This window comes from Onychomys torridus, chromosome 12 (genome assembly GCF_903995425.1).
Source record: "Onychomys torridus chromosome 12, mOncTor1.1, whole genome shotgun sequence".
NCBI classification, from domain to species: domain Eukaryota; kingdom Metazoa; phylum Chordata; class Mammalia; order Rodentia; family Cricetidae; genus Onychomys; species Onychomys torridus.
Genome location: NC_050454.1, coordinates 65,094,136 through 65,115,528, shown reverse-complemented (window position 1 = coordinate 65,115,528; position 21,393 = coordinate 65,094,136). Strand labels below are relative to the sequence as shown.

At 38.2% G+C, this 21,393-nt stretch overlaps 1 protein-coding gene and 1 pseudogene across 7 annotated transcripts in view; one reads left to right on the top strand and one right to left on the bottom strand.

The window, feature by feature from the left end:
- Grik1 (glutamate ionotropic receptor kainate type subunit 1) overlaps positions 1-21,393 on the top strand; it is a 404,890-nt gene that overhangs the window by 372,139 nt on the left and 11,358 nt on the right. For 4 of the 7 annotated variants that reach the window (XM_036203403.1, XM_036203400.1, XM_036203401.1 and 1 more), the window contains 2 exons: positions 4,970-5,195; positions 16,315-16,565. In XM_036203403.1, coding sequence (XP_036059296.1) covers positions 4,970-5,195; positions 16,315-16,565 — 477 coding nt within the window. Of the gene's footprint in view, positions 1-4,969; positions 5,196-16,314; positions 16,566-17,842; positions 18,051-21,393 lie in introns of those variants that run through there. The other 3 variants (XM_036203404.1, XM_036203402.1, XM_036203406.1) reach the window with 2 other exon arrangements.
- LOC118593813 lies at positions 10,936-12,342 on the bottom strand (annotated as a pseudogene).

Here is a 21,393-nt window from a genome sequence, read left to right as displayed (position 1 = left end):
TGGAGTGAACAGAAGAACTCCCATGGGCCAAATTCGCTATGAAATGGTCATCAGAAGCACTTCTCAGTAGAGTCTTGCCTTGTAACAAATCACTGTCTTCCCAGACTCAAGCTAGGGGATTACAAAGATTAGATCTAGATTCTGTCTAAAATGACTTGGATAAAATGGGTTTAAAAAAATCATCACAGACTTGCCATTCTGGCTTTCATGGTCTGGGGACTTTGGACCAGCTGTGGGAATTAGGAGCTGTAACCATTATAATCTCTTTGCAGAGAGCAGTTAGTGCCATCAGCAAAGCAAAGACTATTTCAAGGAAGTCACTGGGCCCAGCACCTGTGGAACTGATGTTATTGCAGGGAGACAGAGTTCAGACAAAACCACCAGGAAACAGAAAATGAGATAAATTCCTCAACCTTTTCCACATAGAAAGACATTCTTCCTATAAGATCTTCTTGTTTGAAAATGCAAGTTCCTTTACTATCAGTGTCAAAAGATAAAAATGAATTCACTTGGAAAGAAATGTCTATGAGTTCAATTTAACCTAACCTTTTAAAAAGTCTGGCATTTTGCTTGTAATATACCAATCTTTAACTGTAGACAGGAGAAAAACGTGAGACATATTGGAGCAAAGATGTTTAGGTCTCACTGGGAGAATTCCCTGAAGGGAACCAATGAAATTGTAAAGCTTCAGGGAATCTTCAAATGCCATAACTTTTTATTGATTCAAGGTAAGGGTATGATCCAACACGATGATCATACCTGGAAAGGCTGAGTCCCCATTGCATCACAGATGATATCTTCTAACAGTCTTCCTTCAAATGATTATTGTTAAATTAAATCATGTTTCAACATGGTATGGGACATTATCATTTAATGAAATTTCATTATATTAAGTGAAATCGTTGTCTTTCAGACAGGTATTCTCTTCTGTATGTCGGCTTCATAAACTTCAATTCTGAATTCTTGATATCTTTTGTTGATATTTAAGGGTATTTTTTAAGATTAGTACTTCTCAATAGTCTGCTGGAAAGACAACACAGAATTATTTTGATCATTGATTTGTTCTGTATGACACAGAACATTTATAAGGTCACTTTTGACACAATGCTAAAGAGAAAAATCTCAATAACTTATTCCTAATGTGTATGTGTGTAGAATTATGAAAATAAGCAAAAGGAAGCATTGTAAACACATGTGAACATAAGACCTTCAAATACTCTGTCCCAAAGCAGGATCTCACAGATATTTATTCTAATGAATAATGAGATCATATATTTTCCCCATAGGTGCCCTATAGCTTAGTTGAAGAAATACTGTGATAAGCAATACTTATCTCAATAGAAATGAAACATCAGAAAGATATTTCTATAAAATGGAGGCTCTATCGATCTTAAAAGCATACTATACTGCAGAGCTCTCCCCATCTCACATCCTGCCAGGAAAATCTAGCAGCCGAAAACAGAACTATAGAGGAAACAAAAGGCTACAAAAAGGAAGGGGAAAATACAAACAAGATCCACGCTATCTTCCAGATTCCAACTGCTGCACATCTTGAGACACTGAATGTTTGTCTAAATTTATAGAATCTGTTGAAAGTCATTAAACAATCTTCATCTATTGTATGCTAAGTGCAAGAGCTGAAAAATCCCTCCTACAACAGAGTGCTGCATACAAACACGTGATTTTTTTAGAATGTGAGTTACATCTGCTGAAATATTCACCTGGCTATGAGTTTAATGGATTTTTGTATTCAAATAAAATAATTCATTCCTTTGGTTAAGAACCTGGACTAGAACAGGAGTACTGAAATGAGACTCTAGCTTTATTACTTTTCAGTGTGATATTGTATTTCTATATCTGTAAAGCAGAAATCCTAATGAATGAGTACATACAACATGCTGCTCAGAGAAGGGCATGTTATACAATAAACATTGTCTGTGCTCATTGTTATCACTATGTTCGACAGTTTTCAATGGCCTACACACACATTGTAAGTCACCACCTAGTGAGTACTCAGCCAGCATGCATTATATGGAGCAAAGCGAGGAATAAGTAATCATCAACATTGTTGAAGTGACTCTGCCTTCTAACCGATACCTGACAAGAAATGCTTGTTATCTGTCACCCGTGTTTATCAGCATAAAAACAGATATATAATCAGGCTAAACCATCCCAAGGAATTAATCTAAGCCTGTGTCCTCTCAGGATATGGGAGTTCTAATTGGCTTGTGGCATATTCAGTGAAATGAGAGGTGAGGTAATCACTGTCCCTGGTACTTTAATATTCTGTGTGTTAATCCAGAGCGATTAAGGAGGCTAACTCAGACTGGAGCAGACTTGGAAGAGTCAGAATACCCAGGCTTCTCATTCAAACCCTTCATTTGGTCTTTTAACGTTTACAATAATTTTTTAGCAAAGCATATTCATAGTTTTAAGAAGTGTTAAGATTTTCATCTTGAAAGCTAATAAAATTGTCCATTATTTAGGGCCTGACAAAAAAAAATAAACCTTTCTGAGTATAGCACTATGGTGGATAGAACTCGGGGCTAAGCAGGAAAGAGCCCTCAGTCTAGTAGTGGCTCATCTACCTACCAACTATAACCACCGTGGGACACTTCTCCCAGGACCTGTGATGCAAAGGGCCTGATCTAGGGAGCAGAGCTTCAGACTTGGAGAATCCTTAAGCAAAACTTCCTAGCAAATTTTTCTTGGTAGATATCCAATGATGGAAAATCCACCATCTCTAAGTGACTGTGTGACTTGAAGGCCTCCACATGTTGCCCATTTGCTATGGATAAAATGGCCATTTATTTTTTGTTTCCTACTTCTACAGAGATAAGTTCCAATTTTCTAACTAAGGCATTTTAGTTTAACAAAATTTTAAAGAATGAAAATAAAAATAAATGTTCTGTGAAATTTTCACATGGATGCTGACTGATATCATATGCTGTACCACCATAAAACTAACTAGCCAAAAGGCCTATGGAGGATGCCAGTCCTTTAATAAATGCTATGTTTTCTCATGTAGATCAAATAAGATTAAAGTCATTGTCAAAACAACTTTGGCAATGTAGACATCTACCCTACCCAAGTCAGCATGAAGCAGGGGAAGGATAATGAATAAGAAGTTGGGGTTCCTGGGGCCTAAGATTAGTTCTGATATTAACTTTCACTGTCACTGTCTGAAGTCTCCAAGAAGTCTGTACTACAAGTTCCTCATCTATAAAAGTGATAGTTTGAGTGCATCTATCTCTAAAGTCTCAGATAACTTTAAATTGTCATACTTCAAAGAAAATGATTTTCCCTTAAGGTAGTTTCCTGATGAAGGAATAATTTTCCCAGCCATACATTTGCTGCAAAAAAAGAAAAAGAAAAAGACAGAGTGACCTCCCTGCTCCTACAGAAGTATCTCTTCTCTTCACTAAAAATTTAGAAGCATCAGATTCTTTAAGGCTGAAACCACACAGCAAATGAGGCATCAGCCCCAGCACCCAGCACACACCTTGGGTGTGGAGACATGAGCTCCATTTTTCAGATCTCCTGGGGCTGAGGAGTAAGTTTTAGAGGCTTTATCATGACATAATGGGTCCTATAAAACATTACCATGTACAAGGTTATGTGTATTGAATTGTTATCTGTCTTATAAGATCTTTCTCTTGGGGCTCTTCCAATGCCTAACAATCCAATCTAAAGCCATCTGTCTCCCCTTTCCCCAACTCATGAGGCCTATTTTGTTAACCCAAGTCTCAAGCAGGCTTAGGAGCCAAGTGAATTCCCAGAACATTTGAGCATGAACAAGCAACTGTTCCAGATCTGCTTCATACAGTATCTCCAGCCCCTAGCCCTGTCTGAAGCTTTTCTGTACTCCTAGGATAGTAGGCCCTGCCCTTGACAAGGAGTCTACATGTGTCAGAACCAGCTTTAGCTTGAAAACATCAGTAATTCCGTGATGACATTGATCTTTGAAATAAACAGAAGGGTGTACTGATGCAAATGAAGACAAATTCAGGGGAAAAACTTGAAACATTATGGAAATTACAGAATAAAAATGTAAAATGCCTAATCATAGATCACTATTCAAAAGAATGGAAATTCATATCTAAGCAATATGGAAATGCAGGCAGTATGTTTTAACAAAGAAAAGAAGATAATGAGGTAATGGTGTCTATGTATAGATGCATATATCATATATCATATATATATGTATATATATATATATATATAGTCTATTATTGATTCTACCAAAAAGCTGAATAAAAGATATGAAAATCAGAGAATACTTTAAAATGAAATATGCAGACCTTGTTATCTAAAATATGATTGCAATGAGAAATTATATACATAAAAAATAGGGAGATCCTTCTGATTTGAATATTAACTAGAAAAGCACATTTACATCCCTTATTTTGTAGAAAATTTAGTCCCAGATGTACTCCTTTCACAAACGAAGGGGAGAATGCAAGTGACATATCCCAGGCTATCCCTAGCAAAGTAGTACTGGCCAGACACCGGAGCTTCCATATCTGGAAATAACAAAGCAACCACTGAAGTCCAGTGGCTGAAGGGAAGTAGAGTTCTGGAAGGAGAGAGGCTCAGCTTTGCCCAAGTAGACTGTGTAGTACTGTTGTCAAATGTCAATAGTTTATTAGACCAGCACTATTGTTGATATTCATGTTTTTTCTTCCCTAACCAAAATCAAGAAGAGGACCTTGAGCCATGACTTCCATCTGACAAGGTCTCCTTTTCTTCCATAGTAATCTAAGTGTCTCCAAGTTCTCTTCTTTAGTGAATTATGCTCTTCTCAGCTACCTGTAAGACTGAAGTCCCAATACCATCACTCCAGTTCCTCGCCTACAGAAAAAGTCACCCCTTTATTATTTAACCCATGAGAACGGTGAATGGCTTTAGGCCATTTTTTTTTTCAGCACTCTTCTGCTGGTGGGTGTGCTTTTTTTCCCTCTCTCTACAGAAATCAAAGATATCCACCTATGAGAAAATGTGGGCTTTTATGAGCAGTAGACAACAGAGTGCACTGGTTAAAAACAACGATGAAGGGATCCAAAGGGTGCTCACCACCGACTATGCCCTGCTAATGGAGTCCACCAGCATTGAGTATGTGACACAGAGAAACTGCAACCTCACGCAGATTGGGGGCCTCATAGACTCCAAAGGTTATGGAGTGGGAACACCTATAGGTAAGAGGCGCAAGGCATTAGCCAAGGCTAAGTTGAGCAATGTTGATTACAAGCATTCAAATGTTGAGAAGCGTGTAATGTCTGTTAAAAAAAATAAATAAATAAGGCATGGTTTAAATTGAGTAATCTTAGATACTTAGTCTAATAAATTTTCAGCTACTATTTTTTATGTCTTTCCACAGTAACTGTTTAAGACTTGTGTGATTTTATTTTTACCACCAATATTTTAAAGAACATATTTTCCTAATTAATCTTCATACAATATTTTCTTGAATAGTTATATTACCTAGTTTTTATGCCTTAAGTTATGCCAGAATCTAAGGAAATGAATTCTACATATAGATGAGAATTAATTCCAGGTATAGAAGGCTGTGGTTCCATCTCAATAAATGATAAAACAAAAGCAAGGGCAGAAATTAAATTTTAAACATTTCTCAGACAATAAACTAGAGTCAAACAATAACTCCCTAAAACCTCCAGACATTTCTCTTGGTTCAGTTCCATAGCAGTGTGCTTCCTCAGGACCCTATTGCCTAGAAAGACCACACACCCATATACTATCCTCTTCTGTGACACTACAGGAACAAACAGAAAAGGTGCCTATGTTCAGGGGACAATTACTCATCCTTTCTACAAAGAAACCCTTGTCCTGTTGCCTCACTCTACAGAAAACTGTATTTAAAAGGTTCTTCCATAAAGGTGCCCTGTTCCTCTCCAGTGAGGTTTGGGATTCCAAAGGAGAGAAATAAGGCTTTCTAGACCTGTGGGCTAATGCAGTAGGAAGAAAGTGTAGTGGCATCTGAGCTAGATAAATAAGAGCCAGAGATAAACTTGACTTATTGTCTGTATTTGTATTTTGTTGCCATGCTTGACAGGGATTATGCAGTGTGACCGTCAATGTCAGGCAGGGATCATAAACTTCAATGCTTACAGAAGCCAGGCAGAGATCATGAGTCAAGATGGTTTACTTTGCTGTGGAATGCTCTCAACGCCAGACTGTGAGAGACCATGACTTGTCTAAAGGAGGCCTTTCCCATCAGTCATCTGTAGATCTCTAAGACTTTAAGACATATGGCCAGGTATTTCATTTTCCCAACAAAAAACAAAGTCATGATTCAGATGAAATAAATTTGCTAATGTTAATAATTAGACAGCTAATTAATTTTATTTTAAAAACTATGTCCAACCCATATTCAACAACATTTACCATGTTAATATTAATTAACCAAATAAAGATCTTCAGTTGCACAAACAGTTTGTTGGCTCCCCACTACTTACTTGTTAGAAATATCAATATTTCCCATGAGAAACTAACTTTATTATCACTGTTTCCCTCTAAATGTTCAGAACAATTGCACTAGGGAGTCTGTGACTGCCCTTCTTGGCCCTCTGGTGGCTCCTTTGTAAGAATAGTTTACTGGCTATACTGGAGTATACTCAGAATAGGTTACCTGAGTGTGCTTCAAAAGAACACTGGGCTGGATGGTAACCAGTATAGAAGCATAGGGCAATGGACTCCTGGGGGTCTCCATTTAGGGCATACACTTCTACATTTGGGCTGAGCTTCTTGTGTATGGTTGTCTGCACTTAATTTGCTCTATTCAAAGGATGATTACCCAGTGTGCAGTTCTGGGAAGTTAGTGTGAGACACTGTGTATCTAATTACCAGCTGTGCTATCTCTCCCATTCAACTAAAAACAATAATACTGGTTAAAGGGTGTCTGGTCATGGGGTACAGGACAGCAGCTCTGGAGAGCAAGGTTACAACATTCCATGAACAATCTGAGATTCATAGACCATGCTTGTGAAGGTGTGTAATAGCAGACAGGCTCCATTTTCCAGTCTCTTTCTTTCTTTAATTTTTAAAAACTTAATAAGAATGTAAATTAAATCATTCTCTCTTCCTTTCCTACCTCTTCCATGTCTGCCTTCCCCAAAGTCCACCACTTCTTCTTCTTTACTCTTTTCTGTTGCCTATACATATGAGTGAACATATAACTATAGCCTGTTGAGTACTTTCAGGGTTACCTGCATATATGTTTCTAGGGATGATCACTTCTGGATTACAAACTTGAGCTCATCCCTGGGGAAAACTAATTCTCTGAGCAGTTGTTAATTGCTTTCAGCTCTTAATCTAGGGTGAAATCCATGAGATTACCCTCATGTCAATTGGAGTCACATGTCAAACGGGTGTTGGAATTATTCAGATCTTGTTCAGGCAGCCATCTTGAGATTTCCTAAGCGTGGCTTTCCAATCACTGAAAGGTGGCACAAACTTACAACAGAAATTTTGGTCCTCTGGTTCTTACAATCTTTGTTCCCCCTCTTCCACATGTTCCCTGAGACTTGTGTGTAAGAGTTGTGTTGTAGATGTATCAGTTAGGATTGGGCACATACTATGGTCATTTGAGTCATTTCTTCTCTGCATTTTGATTTGCTAATGGCCTTCACTCCACATTCTTCACAGAAAGAGCAACCAATCCAACCTTGGTAGATTCATTATATGCCTCTTCTTATAGCTGCTTTGAGCTGAGAGGGAAGAAGTGGTCTGGTTTATCAACTGTTTTTCTGGCTGAAGTTTCACAAGATGCCACAAAAAAAAAAAAAAAAAAAAAAAAAAAAAAAAAAAAAAAAAAACCCTACTTAGGAGTGGTTTGGACAGAAGGTCCTTATTGGCTTGTCCAAAGAGCTTATTGGAAGGAGATCTTTGCCTGACGGGGTCTTAAAACCTTGTAGCAGCATCAGCAGCAGTTGAACTGGTCAACTCCAGAAGACATAAACTTGAAGAGCAGCTTAAAATTCAGGAACTAAATGGAACAAGTAAGCATATGGCTCTAAGTGGTTCCAGAAAGAGACAAAGAAATAACCCTGACCTGCCACAGTCTAGCCCTCCTTCATATCCTTTCTCCAGAACATCACTATCATGTTGGATAAAACTTAGACTTGTACTTATCTGCATTTGTTGCATGAAAACAGCCTCTACCTTTGGCACATATGATACAGGTTCTATCTTAAACAATCTGAAATATAGGGCTCTGCAGTTTTAAGGCACAACTGTTGCAAGTAAAAATAACTACTCCAACATTATTGAAATTTGGGGCTAATTTAGCTATCTGAGTAGTGAGGTTTGTGAATAGTCTTCAAGCAATGTCTTGGTCTCATTTCTGTTGCTGTGATAATGAAATAGCACTGACAAATAGCAACTTAGGGGAGAGGAAGTTTTGTTTATTCCAGTTACAATTGTAGTCAGAAGATTTCCTGTGTCCCAGCCTGCTGGAGGTCAGGATAAATCTCTTCCTCTTGCACCCCCCATGTAAATACACACAGGCTTATATTAATTATAACTGCATGGCCATGGCTCAAGCCTTTTGCTAGCTAGCTCTTGTATCTTAAATTAGTCCATAACTATTAATCTATGTATCACCACATGTTCTGTGGCCTTACCTGCATCTCATTACATGTTACTCCCTGGGCAGCTTGCTGGCATCTCCCTCCACTTTCTTCCTGTCTCTTTCTCTTTGCATTTCCCATCTGCCTCTAAGCTGCCTTTCCATAAGCCAAACATCTTTATTTATCATCCATTTGGAGCAACACAAATTCACAGCATACAGAAAGACATTCCCCATCATACACTTCCATGCTACAATCCACTCTAGCAGGGCAATCACAGCAATAATAGCTAGAAGCACCTGATCACATCCACATTCAAGAACAAAGAGAAATGAATGCAGACAATGTTTACTTGCTTGCTTGTGTTCATCTGGGTTTCTCCACTATTAAAACAGCTAAAGGCCCCCAGCTTAGGGATGGTGTTGCCCACAGTGGTCTAGGTGTTCCCATATTACCAAGCTAATTAAGACCACCCTCCTCACAGACATGCCCACAGCCAACCCAATGTAGGCAATCCATCTTTGTGCATGTCTTCCTAGGTGATTCTAGGTATTATCGAGTTGGGAATTAAGCTAACCCCTGAACAAAAGAAAAAAACTGAGCAATAGGTCTGTCACACACACAAGTTTTATGCCTTTGAGAAGGTAGCATAATATCAAAATCCTGTTGTGTTATGAGACAGAGAATTGGGGGTTGTAGACATCCCCATGAGGCAAGAGAAAATCAGGATAGAAGATAGTTTAGAGGTGATCAGTCAGAATACAGTTGCCTAGTAATGTTCTGGATGTCCTCTTTAACTGGGCAAAGCTGGTTACCTGTACTACTTTTGACCTTTGTAAGATACCTTTGTGGTTTGCAGAAAGACCTCTCAGGATGAGAGTCCTTGTGGTACTGCTAAAATTGGCTTATGATATTTTCCTTTTTGGTTATACTTTCCCACCAGGGGTTTAGTCTACATTGGTGGTAACAAATTAACTTCTATTCGTTTAACAAATTCAAACCTCTGTGGTCACCTATGAGGTGCTCTTAGGGATATAGGAAGAGTGTGTTGGCTCCTCTAGTCTTTCTCTACTAGTAGTATTGCATACCGGGATGGGTCAAGGTCTTGCTGGCCATGCAACTTCCCTAGGAAGCACTGAAGACTTTCCTGCTATGACGTTTCTCTCCAAAGAATACACAGCTGCTAGACTTCAACCACAGAGGTGCCCGTGACCTCTCTGATCAAGAGAACAGGTAACTTGTCAAAGTTTAGGACCCTCTTAGATGTGTTGCAACAAAATATTGGCTGTACTAATATCCTTGTGAAGATTAGTATTTTTGTCACTGTGGCACAAGCTAGAGCTGTGTTAGGAAATGGAACTTCAGCTAAGAAAATGCCTTCATCAGCCTATCCTGTAGGTTAAAGTCTGTACAGCATTTTCTTGAGTCATTTTTTGTTGTGGGAGAGCCTAAGCAATTGTGAGTGGTCCTGAGTGGCACAAGAAAGCAGGCTGAGCAAGCCATGGGGAACAAGCCAGTGAGCCCAGTTCTTCTTAGAGCCTCCACTTCATTTCCTGCTTCCAGCTACCTACCTTGAGTTCCGGGCCCGACTTCCGTCATGGACTATAAACTGTGTGATGAAATAAACCATTTTTCCCCAAGTTGCTTTCGATCATGATAGTTGTCACAGCAATGGAAACCTAACTAGGACAGCCCTTATTAGATTGGACATCCAAGTTAAACACCCAGAAGATGATCTTCACCAAGCTTGAAGAAAGAATACTCACTCAAAGCTTAGCTGTTACAACACTTAAATTCTGACTTTATTAAGAGTCAGTTTCTTTTTGGTTGGTTGGTTTGTTTGTTTGTTTTTGGAGGTATAGAAATGTGCTGTTTCATTACAAAGTCTCACAAAATGAAAATATCTCAAAAAGGAAGCTGGGCTAACACCTCCACCTGCAGAGTTGGAGGAAGACAGGACAATGAGAGTTTTTCTGCTTGCCTGAGTCCAGTGGGAAGGTATACCAATCTAAAATTAGCTGATATTACCAGAAGAGCCAGTCACCCCTTCTAGAAAGCTTCATAAGGGCAGCTTAACAAAGCTCCTAAAGCAGGCACTTGGCAGTTCAGGATTTTGTCTTCTGGTTATTTTCTTTCCACTCAGACCCTATGTGGTTCAAAACTAAGACCTGAGCAGGATAGACAAAATGTCTTTGGGAAGAATTCCCCCAGCACCACTGCCCTGAGCTCTGGTCCCTGGGGACATTATATTTAATATATTTTATATAAATACACAGATGAAAAGAAAATATAAAATCTGAGAGACTGGGGGAAATGAGGAACTTGGAGAGGCCACAGTTGCAGATCTTGCTCAGGCTAACTTGACCTCTGCTCTGACCCCTTTGGCTTCTGGCTTCTCCGCCTTGGTTTTCTCCCTTTCTGTGACTTCTTTTTTCTCTTCTGGATCTTTTTTTTTTCTTTTTTATCCTCTGTTTTGACTCTTTTGGCTTTTTTGAAATTAGAAGAGTTCTTGCATCCCCCTTCTCCCTCATCATCTGAATTGGAAAATCCTTCCTCACAGGCAATTCATTTGTCAGAGGAGCAGATGGAAATGCATTTGTCAGGGTCTTCTTCGTCCTCATCACCACTCTCCTCTGGGATGGCATCCTCGGGTATTGCCTGCATTTGGACACCAGGTGCATGGGGCAGCATTCTCAAGTTTTCAAAGAGCCACTGCTTGATCTTTTCCAGATATTCATTAGTGTTCTAGTTAGTCATATTAGAGGAGCTGATGTGAAGCTTGAAGTTTGGTCCAAAGTATTCAAAGTAGTCATTATATGGTAGCTCATTAGGGATCTCTGTGTCCAGGGCCACGGCTGTTTGGTAAGTCCAAAACCTAGCAACATTACAGATGGTATATCCACCTCCTCCCAGCATTAGCATAGGCAAGTTGAAACTCTTAACAAACTCCACACACTTGACATGCCCTTTGATGGTCAGATTGAAGCAACCTAACCGATTTCCAGATAGTGAATCTGAGCCACACTGTAAGACCACTGCACTGGGCTTCATAGGACTCGTCATCAATCCCATCTCGGAGTGGGTAGTTAACAGCATAGGACTTGTCTTTGCCAGCCCCAGTATCCCATAGGTCCCCAGTTCCTGAGAAGTACTCTCCATATTTATGAAAGGACACAGTCATGACCCAGTCCATGGTATAGAAGGCCTCTTCCACACCATCACCATGGTGAATATCAAAGTCAATATACAGCACCCTCTGGTGATACTTTAGCAGTTCCAGGATGGCCAAGACAATATCATTGACGTAACAGAAACCAGATGCTTCAGACCTCTTTGCATGATGCAGACCCCCCCAGCCCAGTTCACAGCAATGTCTGTCTGCTGCTTATTCAGTTTCACAGCGCTTGCCACAGAGCCACCAGTAGACAGAACTCAGACAAGCCATCAAACACTGGACGGTCCTCACCAATGTTTAATCTCTGCATCTGCTTGCTGTACTCAGACATGTTATCTGGGAGAATGGAATGCAAGAACTTAATGTAGACATCACTGTGGTACTTGGTCATCTCCTCAGCATTAGCTTTGTGAGGACGATAGATTTCCATTTTTCAGTAGACACCATAGTTGAGCAGCAAATTGTGAGTCATGCGGATTCTGTGAGGCTTCATTGGGTGGTCTTGTCCATAATAGTAGTTTCCAACATCACCATCGTAGTAATAACAGACTTTCCTCTTGATGCCCTGAGTCTGTGCCATCTTGCTCAAGAGTCAGTTTCTTAAGTAGTGAAAAATTTAGCACCAAATAATTATTTTGATAGAATATAAAGTATATTTAAGTCACTTTTCTTAAATATTATAACTAACAGATCAGTAACAATATTTTAATGAAAATTCAGGAAGCAATATTTGAAATACAAAATGGTAAACATTATTTCATCATTGTCATCATAATAATAATAATATAAAAGACCAGTCTTGAAAACATGTTCAAAATTTCTTGTAAATTTAGAATGACTAATTTCTTCTTTTAAATCTAATGCACTTAGCTAAACTTTAAGTTTACATATGTGTTTACTAATCTTTAGGCTAGTTTAAATTAAACTCTTTTGGAGGAACTTGTCATGTAACACGTACTAAAGGTGGCACACAGTAACATACACAGCATAAAATATCACATCACAAATACAAGATGAAAGCTGGACCCATAGAAAAGATGACAGACAAACAATTAAAATAAATAAGCAGTTAGGAACACACTTTCAAGAATCTCAAAGTCATGTGACACAGAAACAAGGAGGAAAAAATGTATCCCAAAGACACAGAGCTTAACCAATGAGAGCATCCCAGTGATGCAAAAGATCAAAAGTGAAGCCTTTGATCAGACTTAAAGAAGTAAGCTCATTAGTGTCCCGTGGAAAGGAGCAGGCAGAGAGCTAAAACTGGTCTCCATCGAATTCCAGTGACATTTCCTGGTGGAAACACCAGTGTTCCTGGTAGTTCTCCAAGTGGGAATCTCTTACATCATTTATTCAACATGTTTTCAGGGGGCTTATGAAGATTGTTAGACAATAACTAAATAGACATAATGGACCTTTTGGGGTTTCAAAATGATAGCCTAGCTCAGCTTGGCCATCTCATTTTAGATAATATGCATAAAAAAAAGATGAGCAAATGTTCTTTATGTTTCCCCACAGCTGGTTTAGGAATGAAACATAAGTCAGGAAAAAAAAAAAAATACCAGGAAAGAATTCCTTTGCCGTAATCTTTGCAAAATTTGGACCCCAGGATTGATTGTACATGCTGTGTCTTCTTGAGTAGCAATTGGAGTTTCTTAATTCAGCCATCTTTAAACTAGATTATCTTACATGGATCTTTCTCATCCCATCTTCTATCTTACAACCCCTACCCTATCCCTTCAGCACCCCTCTTTGACACCAGATTTTCTGTGTGGTAAAAATGGCAGAAAAAGAGAATGCATATCACTCTGAGAGCAGCTGCATGTGAACATGAGAATTTAATTGGTATTCCTTTCAAAGAATATTTAGAGGTTGAGGATTCAGCTCAGTGGTAGAGTACTTGCCCAGCAAGTGAAAGACCCTGGGTTTGATCTTTAACTCTGAAAAAATTTTAAAAAGAATGGAATACTTGCAATCTAAACTTTCTGACAGTGTGGTGGTAGTATCAGGCAGGAATTGTGGAAGCTGATCCTTCCTGCAACTCTGCTGAGTAAATAGGGCACTTGGTGGATTGCTGTCTGCCCTCCTGTGAATGGCTGACTCTGTGATGAGTCTGTCTCCATTTACATATGATGAGATCTATTACAGAGAGACCTAGACAGATTCATTCAGGCTCTCTCTTGCCAACTTTACCTGTAGCAAACGCTAATGTTAAAGAGCCTCCATTTCCCCTTCCTAGATGAAAAGAAATATTCTCCAGAAATTTTTCATAGTGGTGATAAACCTGTCATGCTTTTAAAGCAAAAACAATGAGGGAATAATTGGAGCAGATGGTGGGCTTCAGAGTGAACTCATCCATGGGGAATACAGCTGCTGGAAACATTTGAGAGATGTTTCTTTTATGATGAATTTATTCTTGAAGGAAGATCAGTTGCTATTCAGGAAGATCCATGTATACACATACTTTTTTTTTTCCCAAATGATTTGCAAGATGTCATTTCTGATGTCAACTAGGCCACTTAAGCAGTAACAAAGATTGAAGCTAAAAGATACGGAGATGTGAAAAGGTCCCTGCCATGACTAGTCTTGCCCTGAGTCCCCAGAGGCCCTGAAGTCTCTCCCGTAATAGAAGATTGGCAAAGTTGGCTCAGTCACAAGCTAAAATTGAAAACTGCTGCCTAGAGACTCTCAGGACAGAAGCTCTAGAAATGTGCCTCCTGAGGGATTTAAAATAAAACTTCAAGAGAATGAGAGCAGTTAAGATTTAAACAGGTTACTGGAAGGCTGGAAATTACCTTCCTTAGAGACCAACATTAAGCAGAGATTGGATCTCCATCTGTCTGTAATGTGTTAGGTCTTGTGCAGCCTGAAGGCAGGAAGAGAGTGGCAGCAAGCATTTATTGCATACCCACTGCGTAGATCACTATGGCTACTGTGCAGCCAAGGCCAGGAGTATTGCTCTCAAGCTCATGCAAGCACTTCCATGTACCTTAAAGCGAAGTACTCGAGGTTCTCTCATTTGCTTGTGCACTCTAAGGACATGCATGCTGCTAATTTTGCCTCTACCCATTGTTCTGAGAAAGTTTAAGCAAATACCTGATATCTCTTATGTGGTTTCCAAAATCCATTTTCTCACCCCAAAATCCATACTCTGAATTGACAAGCTACAATCTCCCTCTAAAGCATTTCAGTCCTCTTTTAAAGTAGATTTTGAGTGTTGACAATTATTTTTTAAGTCTTATGAGGAAATAAATGACAAATGACAAAATATTGAGCCTGAGCTTGTTGAACTTAAGCTGTGACATAAGACATGAGTCATCTTTGGGGATAGGAGAGACACCAGGGGCACTTTCACAGGAATAGTGCTGAGGTGGAAGAAATGAGAACTGACTTGGATTGTTGGTTCTTAATCATAACTTCAGATTTTAAATTTCATTAAATCTATTTAACAAATGGTCTTGACTTTATTATTTTTAAGATTTTCCCTTGTCTTTAAGATACCTGACTTTTTAAATTGTCTCCACCAGCAATGGCTTTAAATTTTGTAAGCAAAGGGAGCTTCCTACTACCAAGGAGAAAAAACACTATCAAAAATGTTACCAAAGGAAATAAACAAGTAAAGGAATTTTGTTTTATCTCTTTTGCACTGATTAACACAGGAGTTAAGAATTAAGATACTATGTCCAAATTTATACCCTTTGTCACTTTCCAACCCTTCATAATTAAAGTTTCAATGGAATTACCAGAAGACAGGCCATAAATATTACTAAATTCTTGCTGTAGTATATTATAGCACCACAGAATTATTCAGAATGTATTTTATCCTAATTGGTATCCAAATGAATTATTATGGATGAACCACTGTAAACAACATCTGAATTTTTTAATGTCTTCCTCGGTTAACATTTCTTGAGTGCCATAGCTCAGTCTGGTCAAAAGGAAGGATCTGCTCCATGCAGTTGCCCTAGAGCCCAAATGTCTTCTACTCTGTGGCTCCTCCATCACTGGTGACTTGAAAGCGTTTTCTTAATTCTGTGTAGTTGGGGAAAGAGAGCAAGCAGAGCATGCTGGGAAGATTTATGACACAAAACTAGAAATGTCATCCATCACGTTAGCTCCCCGTGGCCAGAAATGTGGCCATAGCTGAGCTCTAATGAAGATAGAGAAACAGAAGCAAGAATGGCCAAACTCAGCCACAATTAAGAGAGCACCAAGAGGCCAGAAAAGGTAGAATCGAAACAACAAATCCCTTGAGATATGAAAAGGTTTGGTGAAGAATTCAGCAGAAGCAGAAATGTCATAGAATTCCTATTTAATGTTTCTTTATTTAGAATCAGGAACACCCTGGGGCCATAGTGAACTCAGCATGTCACCTCTCCCTCTTCTAACTAGTTAGAGACATCAAGATATAAGATCAGACATTCCCAACTTTGGCTGACAGATGTGTGCATCAAGGTTTCGTAACTCTGGAGCATTTATCACTAAGATAGTGTAATGTCTTGTTATCTTCTTACCCCTTTGATGACCACCATCCAAATCACCCCCGACTTTCAGGCTCTCCCTACCGGGATAAAATTACAATTGCCATTCTTCAGCTGCAAGAGGAAGGGAAGCTCCACATGTTGAAAGAGAAGTGGTGGCGGGGGAATGGCTGCCCTGAGGAGGACAGCAAAGAAGCCAGCGCCCTGGGAGTGGAGAACATTGGAGGCATCTTCATTGTGCTGGCTGCAGGGCTGGTCCTTTCTGTGTTTGTAGCCATTGGAGAATTTATATACAAATCACGGAAGAACAGTGATATTGAGCAGGTGAGTCATCTCTTCCTGAGACTGGGCAGTTTTGCCTTTGAACGTGCTGTTTTAAATTTGAGAATTTTAAGGACACTTTCCCTTTTGGTAACAGCCTATTGAATTAGAGGCCCAGAAGAGCCATTTCTAAGTTAAAGCAAAGAGCACTGAATCCCTGCCAGGTGCTGCTGGCACCGCAGCTCTATCATTTATTAATGAGAGGAAGGAAAAGTCTTGTGCACTAAATCTAATTAGCACAATTTGGAATGACAGTGCAGAAATTCAAAACTCCGTTAATTTCTTCAACAGTTATTTGCTCTTAAGATGGAAACTATAGAAAGAGCAAGAGAGGCATAAATTCAAAATTACAGAAAACACTTGTGAGAAATATCAGCCCTTCAGTATACATTCTGGGCACATGTACTTTTGTAAAATAATTTCTATAAAAATGCAAAGCAATGTTTTTAAATTGGGCATTTACTTAGATCAAGATAATAATAATAATATAAGTCATGCAATTTTCCTATGAATATGAAAAACAACACAAAATGACAATAAAATATATTTCAGATGTTATTTTTCAAAATTACAATTTCAATAGTCAAGCCATTTTTAAGCTATTTTATTTGTAAAGGCATTCACACCTGGAACTTAGATACTTTGGGGGAAAAAACTCACAAATGACTATGATTTAAGATAATTCCTTACTAAAATAAATAAAATACAGAGCCCTAGGGCATTGTAGTATATTAATCTACTAGGTTAATTTAAAGATATCATTAGAATCTCAAAGCTATGAGCTATTAGCAAAACAGCCAGTTTAATGTTCTACTACCAATATTATAAAACCTCAAGATAGGGTTTCACATGTTCATTTTGCAGAGAGTCTTGGAAATTGTATGGGTGGTTTTGATTAGTAACCAGATACTAGAACCACTTCTTCATGTGCAAATATTTTGGGTGCCCAGGACTGGACATGATTCATTATAACCTTCTTTCTTTATGGAAACCCTCCCCAGAATTAAAAAGCAATTGTGAGAATATGGAGCACCCCTTTCCTGGACCTCATTCTAGAAAACTGTCTTGAGAATAGACTGACCTGCTTTAACTTTCAATTTGCTCTTGAGGTGTCTTGTTTTATGCTACTAATTTGAAAAATAAAAGCTTGTATATATTATGCTTTAATGTGCTGCTTCATAACTGCTGGCTTCATTTTATTTAATTTTTCATTGAAACATTCATTCTTACTTTTTATTTATTCACTTTCTTTATTTTTTTCCATTTCTTTTGCATGCAAGGCTTTTTGTTTCTTTTATGGACTACAGTGTAAACAAACCCATCCGACCAACTCCACTTCCGGGACTACTTTATCTACAGACGTAGAATGTGGCAAATTATTACGAGAGGAAAAAGGGATTCGGACACAGTCCTCAGTCCATACTGTATAACTGAGTTTTCAAAAGGTGTTGCCAGTAGAATTGTTTGTAATGAGTGTTGTTTGTGATAGCGTCTACTAGGTAGAAATAGCCATCATGACCTTTCCCTTTATACTAACAAAATGTATGTACACCACTCCAGGCTCTCCACTCAGGCCTCTGGAACAAATGTGCACTATGTACTGATGCAGGATTTTAGGGGAATATAGACTCCTAGATGCATATATACATATATACATATGTATGTGTGTATATATACATATATATGTATATATACACATATATATATGAAACTATTCTGTCCAAAACTGTCATCCCTGTGCTTTCTTTATGAATTAAAAATAAATGACCCTTTCTTCATAAACAAAAATTAAGACACCACAGGGCAAAGCTTGGGAAAATGCTAATTCTGTACACTTTTTTTCATCTTTTCAAACTTTCTCCCCTCCTTCCCTCTCTCTGTCTCATGTGTTCTCTAGATGTATATATTTCAAACTTTCTTTAGCCATATGTTCTCAATAGGTATACAAGTAACTCTATGACACTGTTCATTTTTAATTAACAAGCTTTTAAATGTATTATTTTCCCAAAACCTCATGTCCTAGCCCTTAAAAACTCAGAAACCATCTCTGAAAGAATAGTGGTTGAACTTGGATGCAAAGGGGGATTACCTAATCTGAGCCTCACTCAGGCATGGGAGGCACAGTGAAAAATGATTTCTGAATAGAAACTCAGCAACATGAGGCTTTCAAACAGCAGATAGCAGTCATTTGTAAGTGCAGAACCGTTAAGGACCTGATTTGCTTTCAAGTTATATATGTATATATTTCTTTGACAAGCCAAGCAGAGTCCTAAACTATGAACTAATTCATGGCATCTTCTGTTTGCTGTTCACCCATACTCGGTCTTTGCAACGATGAACATCTTCTCACACAATGTTATTGCATTCCCTTTCCACTCACCTAAGATAGAGAAACTCTTCTTGAAGACATCTTTTCTGAGCCTTGTCAAATTCACATTCATTTCCCTGAACCCATCACCATTATTAATACATTCTAAGAGTGCTGTCAAGAAGGGCAAGGTAGAGAAAATAAATACCAGAGAGAATTTCCATATGCATTAGTTACAGATCTCCGCAGATTTATTTTCTTCCTGCATTCAAAGTGCTGGGAATAATCCCCACACTAACTCAGCTTGGTGACATAGAAGCCAATGGCATGCTTAATTTGGTCTGACAGGGAATGTCTGCTGTTTGCGCTGAGTTCTTTCCCTCTTTGCAGAGAGTAGGGGAACTGAAAAGCTCTTTCATCTCCTCTCAATATGGAATCAGTTGGTCTTTGTTTTCCACCAAGAGATTATCTCTTGTCGTATCAAATGATCCCCAGGAATATGTTCCAAAGAAGGAATTGTTTGGCATCTGGGCAGTCATGTTGGATGACCTTGCTTAGCTTTAAATGGGTTCCAGGATTTTAGTCACAATTCTTTCTAACCAACTTTATATTTCCTCAGTAAAGCATGAGCAAAAAAATTGACTCCTGCACTGATTGTTTCTCAGCCTTGTTCTTTAAATAAATGAGCTCTTATGAAAATATCTACTATTTATTTACTGTTATTGAAGTAGAAAAAGTCTACTGTGTGTCACTGATCAAACTTATATTTTCAGAATCAAGAGAATCAAATATCAGGTGGGATAAGAGCTCCATGACTCTTAGTTTCATGACATTGATTCAGCATATGGAATCTACAAACTACTTAAGTTTATTTCCTAAGAAGTGTTTAAATACACTAAAGTGGCTACAAAAATTTCTGAGTCCTTGATGACATGGAAAAGTCAGACTGGCAATAACCAGCAAAACTCACTTTTCCACACAGACTATCCTTTAAAAGTTTGATTCAGAGATGAATAAAGAAGTAATTTCTTTCAAAAGTTAACATTAGGAGAGTTTGGAATATAGCTTGACTGACATAATGCTTGCCTAGCATGCATGAAGCCCTGTGTGGTACTTCCCAGCCCCAGTTATACATAAAACTATGTGTGGTGGCACAAATCTGTAATCTCAGCACTCAAGAAATGGAGGCAGGAGGATTAGAAATTCAAGATCATCCTTTACTACATAATGAGTTTGAGGGAATGCCAAGACTACATGAGACCCAGTCTCAATAAATAGATAGATAGATAGATAGATAGATAGATAGATAGATAGATAGATAGATAAGTGGTGTTTGGGTATTGTTGTAGATTGTATACTATCTAATTCTGATATTTACACAGTATTTTATGGTTTTCAAAATGCTTGCCCATACAACATTACATTTAAACCTTTCAGCAATTTTAATTCAGCTTTATTATCAGAAATAACAGCTATTAGAGTCCTGAACCTTGAGTTAAGACATTAAAATTAAAAGAGAATTTTATAAATTCGCCGAACTCAGACTCAAGCACAGCTATGTGTGGTGTAGATGACTTACTAAGCATCTCCTAGCTTCATTTTTCTAACTTCTACCACTAGGAAATCATTTCTAAAATATAAAGTTACTTTGAAGTATTTTTCAAAATAGCTGCCACTGCAAAGTACTTCCTCAATGAAGTTTTCATAATTAAATAATCCAAGTGAACCACACTCTACATTCTCTTACCTGAAGGTATTTTAGTATATTTAATATGTTGTCATGGATGGAGAATTTCCAACTATTCAGTATCTCTCAAGCTCTTAGGTCATAGTGCCCTTTCTATAAAGCACCTGGCAAGACCAGTACCATCCACATGACTCTCTAGGGAACACAAGAATGGTAATATCAATGATATGTGTGTGATATTACCACAATATCACTGATATCAATCCCTATGATGATGTGGAAGACACTTTACAGTGTGTATGGTTTATAAACTATTCAACAATTACCCATCATCTGGAGTCAAGTTGCAACTTCTCCAAGCTTCAATTTCCTTATTTATAGAATAAAAATGATGCTATTACTATATATACCATGAGAATTAAATGAAGTCATACCATGGCGTAAAAAATAAAACCATTATAAAATCTTGATAATAAATACTGGTCGACAAATATTGCATCCTATAGAAAAATTAAATCTCTCTCTGGTCACATGAACAGTAAGAAAATAAATTCAGCACCTTAAAACAAACCCAGATTTAGAAAACAGGATTATGAATGTAGACATACAAACTCTATCCAGTGTTCCCTACATATACATTAAAAAATGAATGACAAAGTCACTACTATACTCAAGAGAAGGGCCTGAATAGGTAAGACATGAGGAAGTATACAGTAGGAGTTCTGGGTCCTCTCTCCAGGCATGCTACTTTAATTAGTCTGAAGTTAGGCCAAGGAAATTATAATCATTTGAGATGCTCAGTTGGTTCCAATAGTCAAGAAGAGTTAAGATTCAGT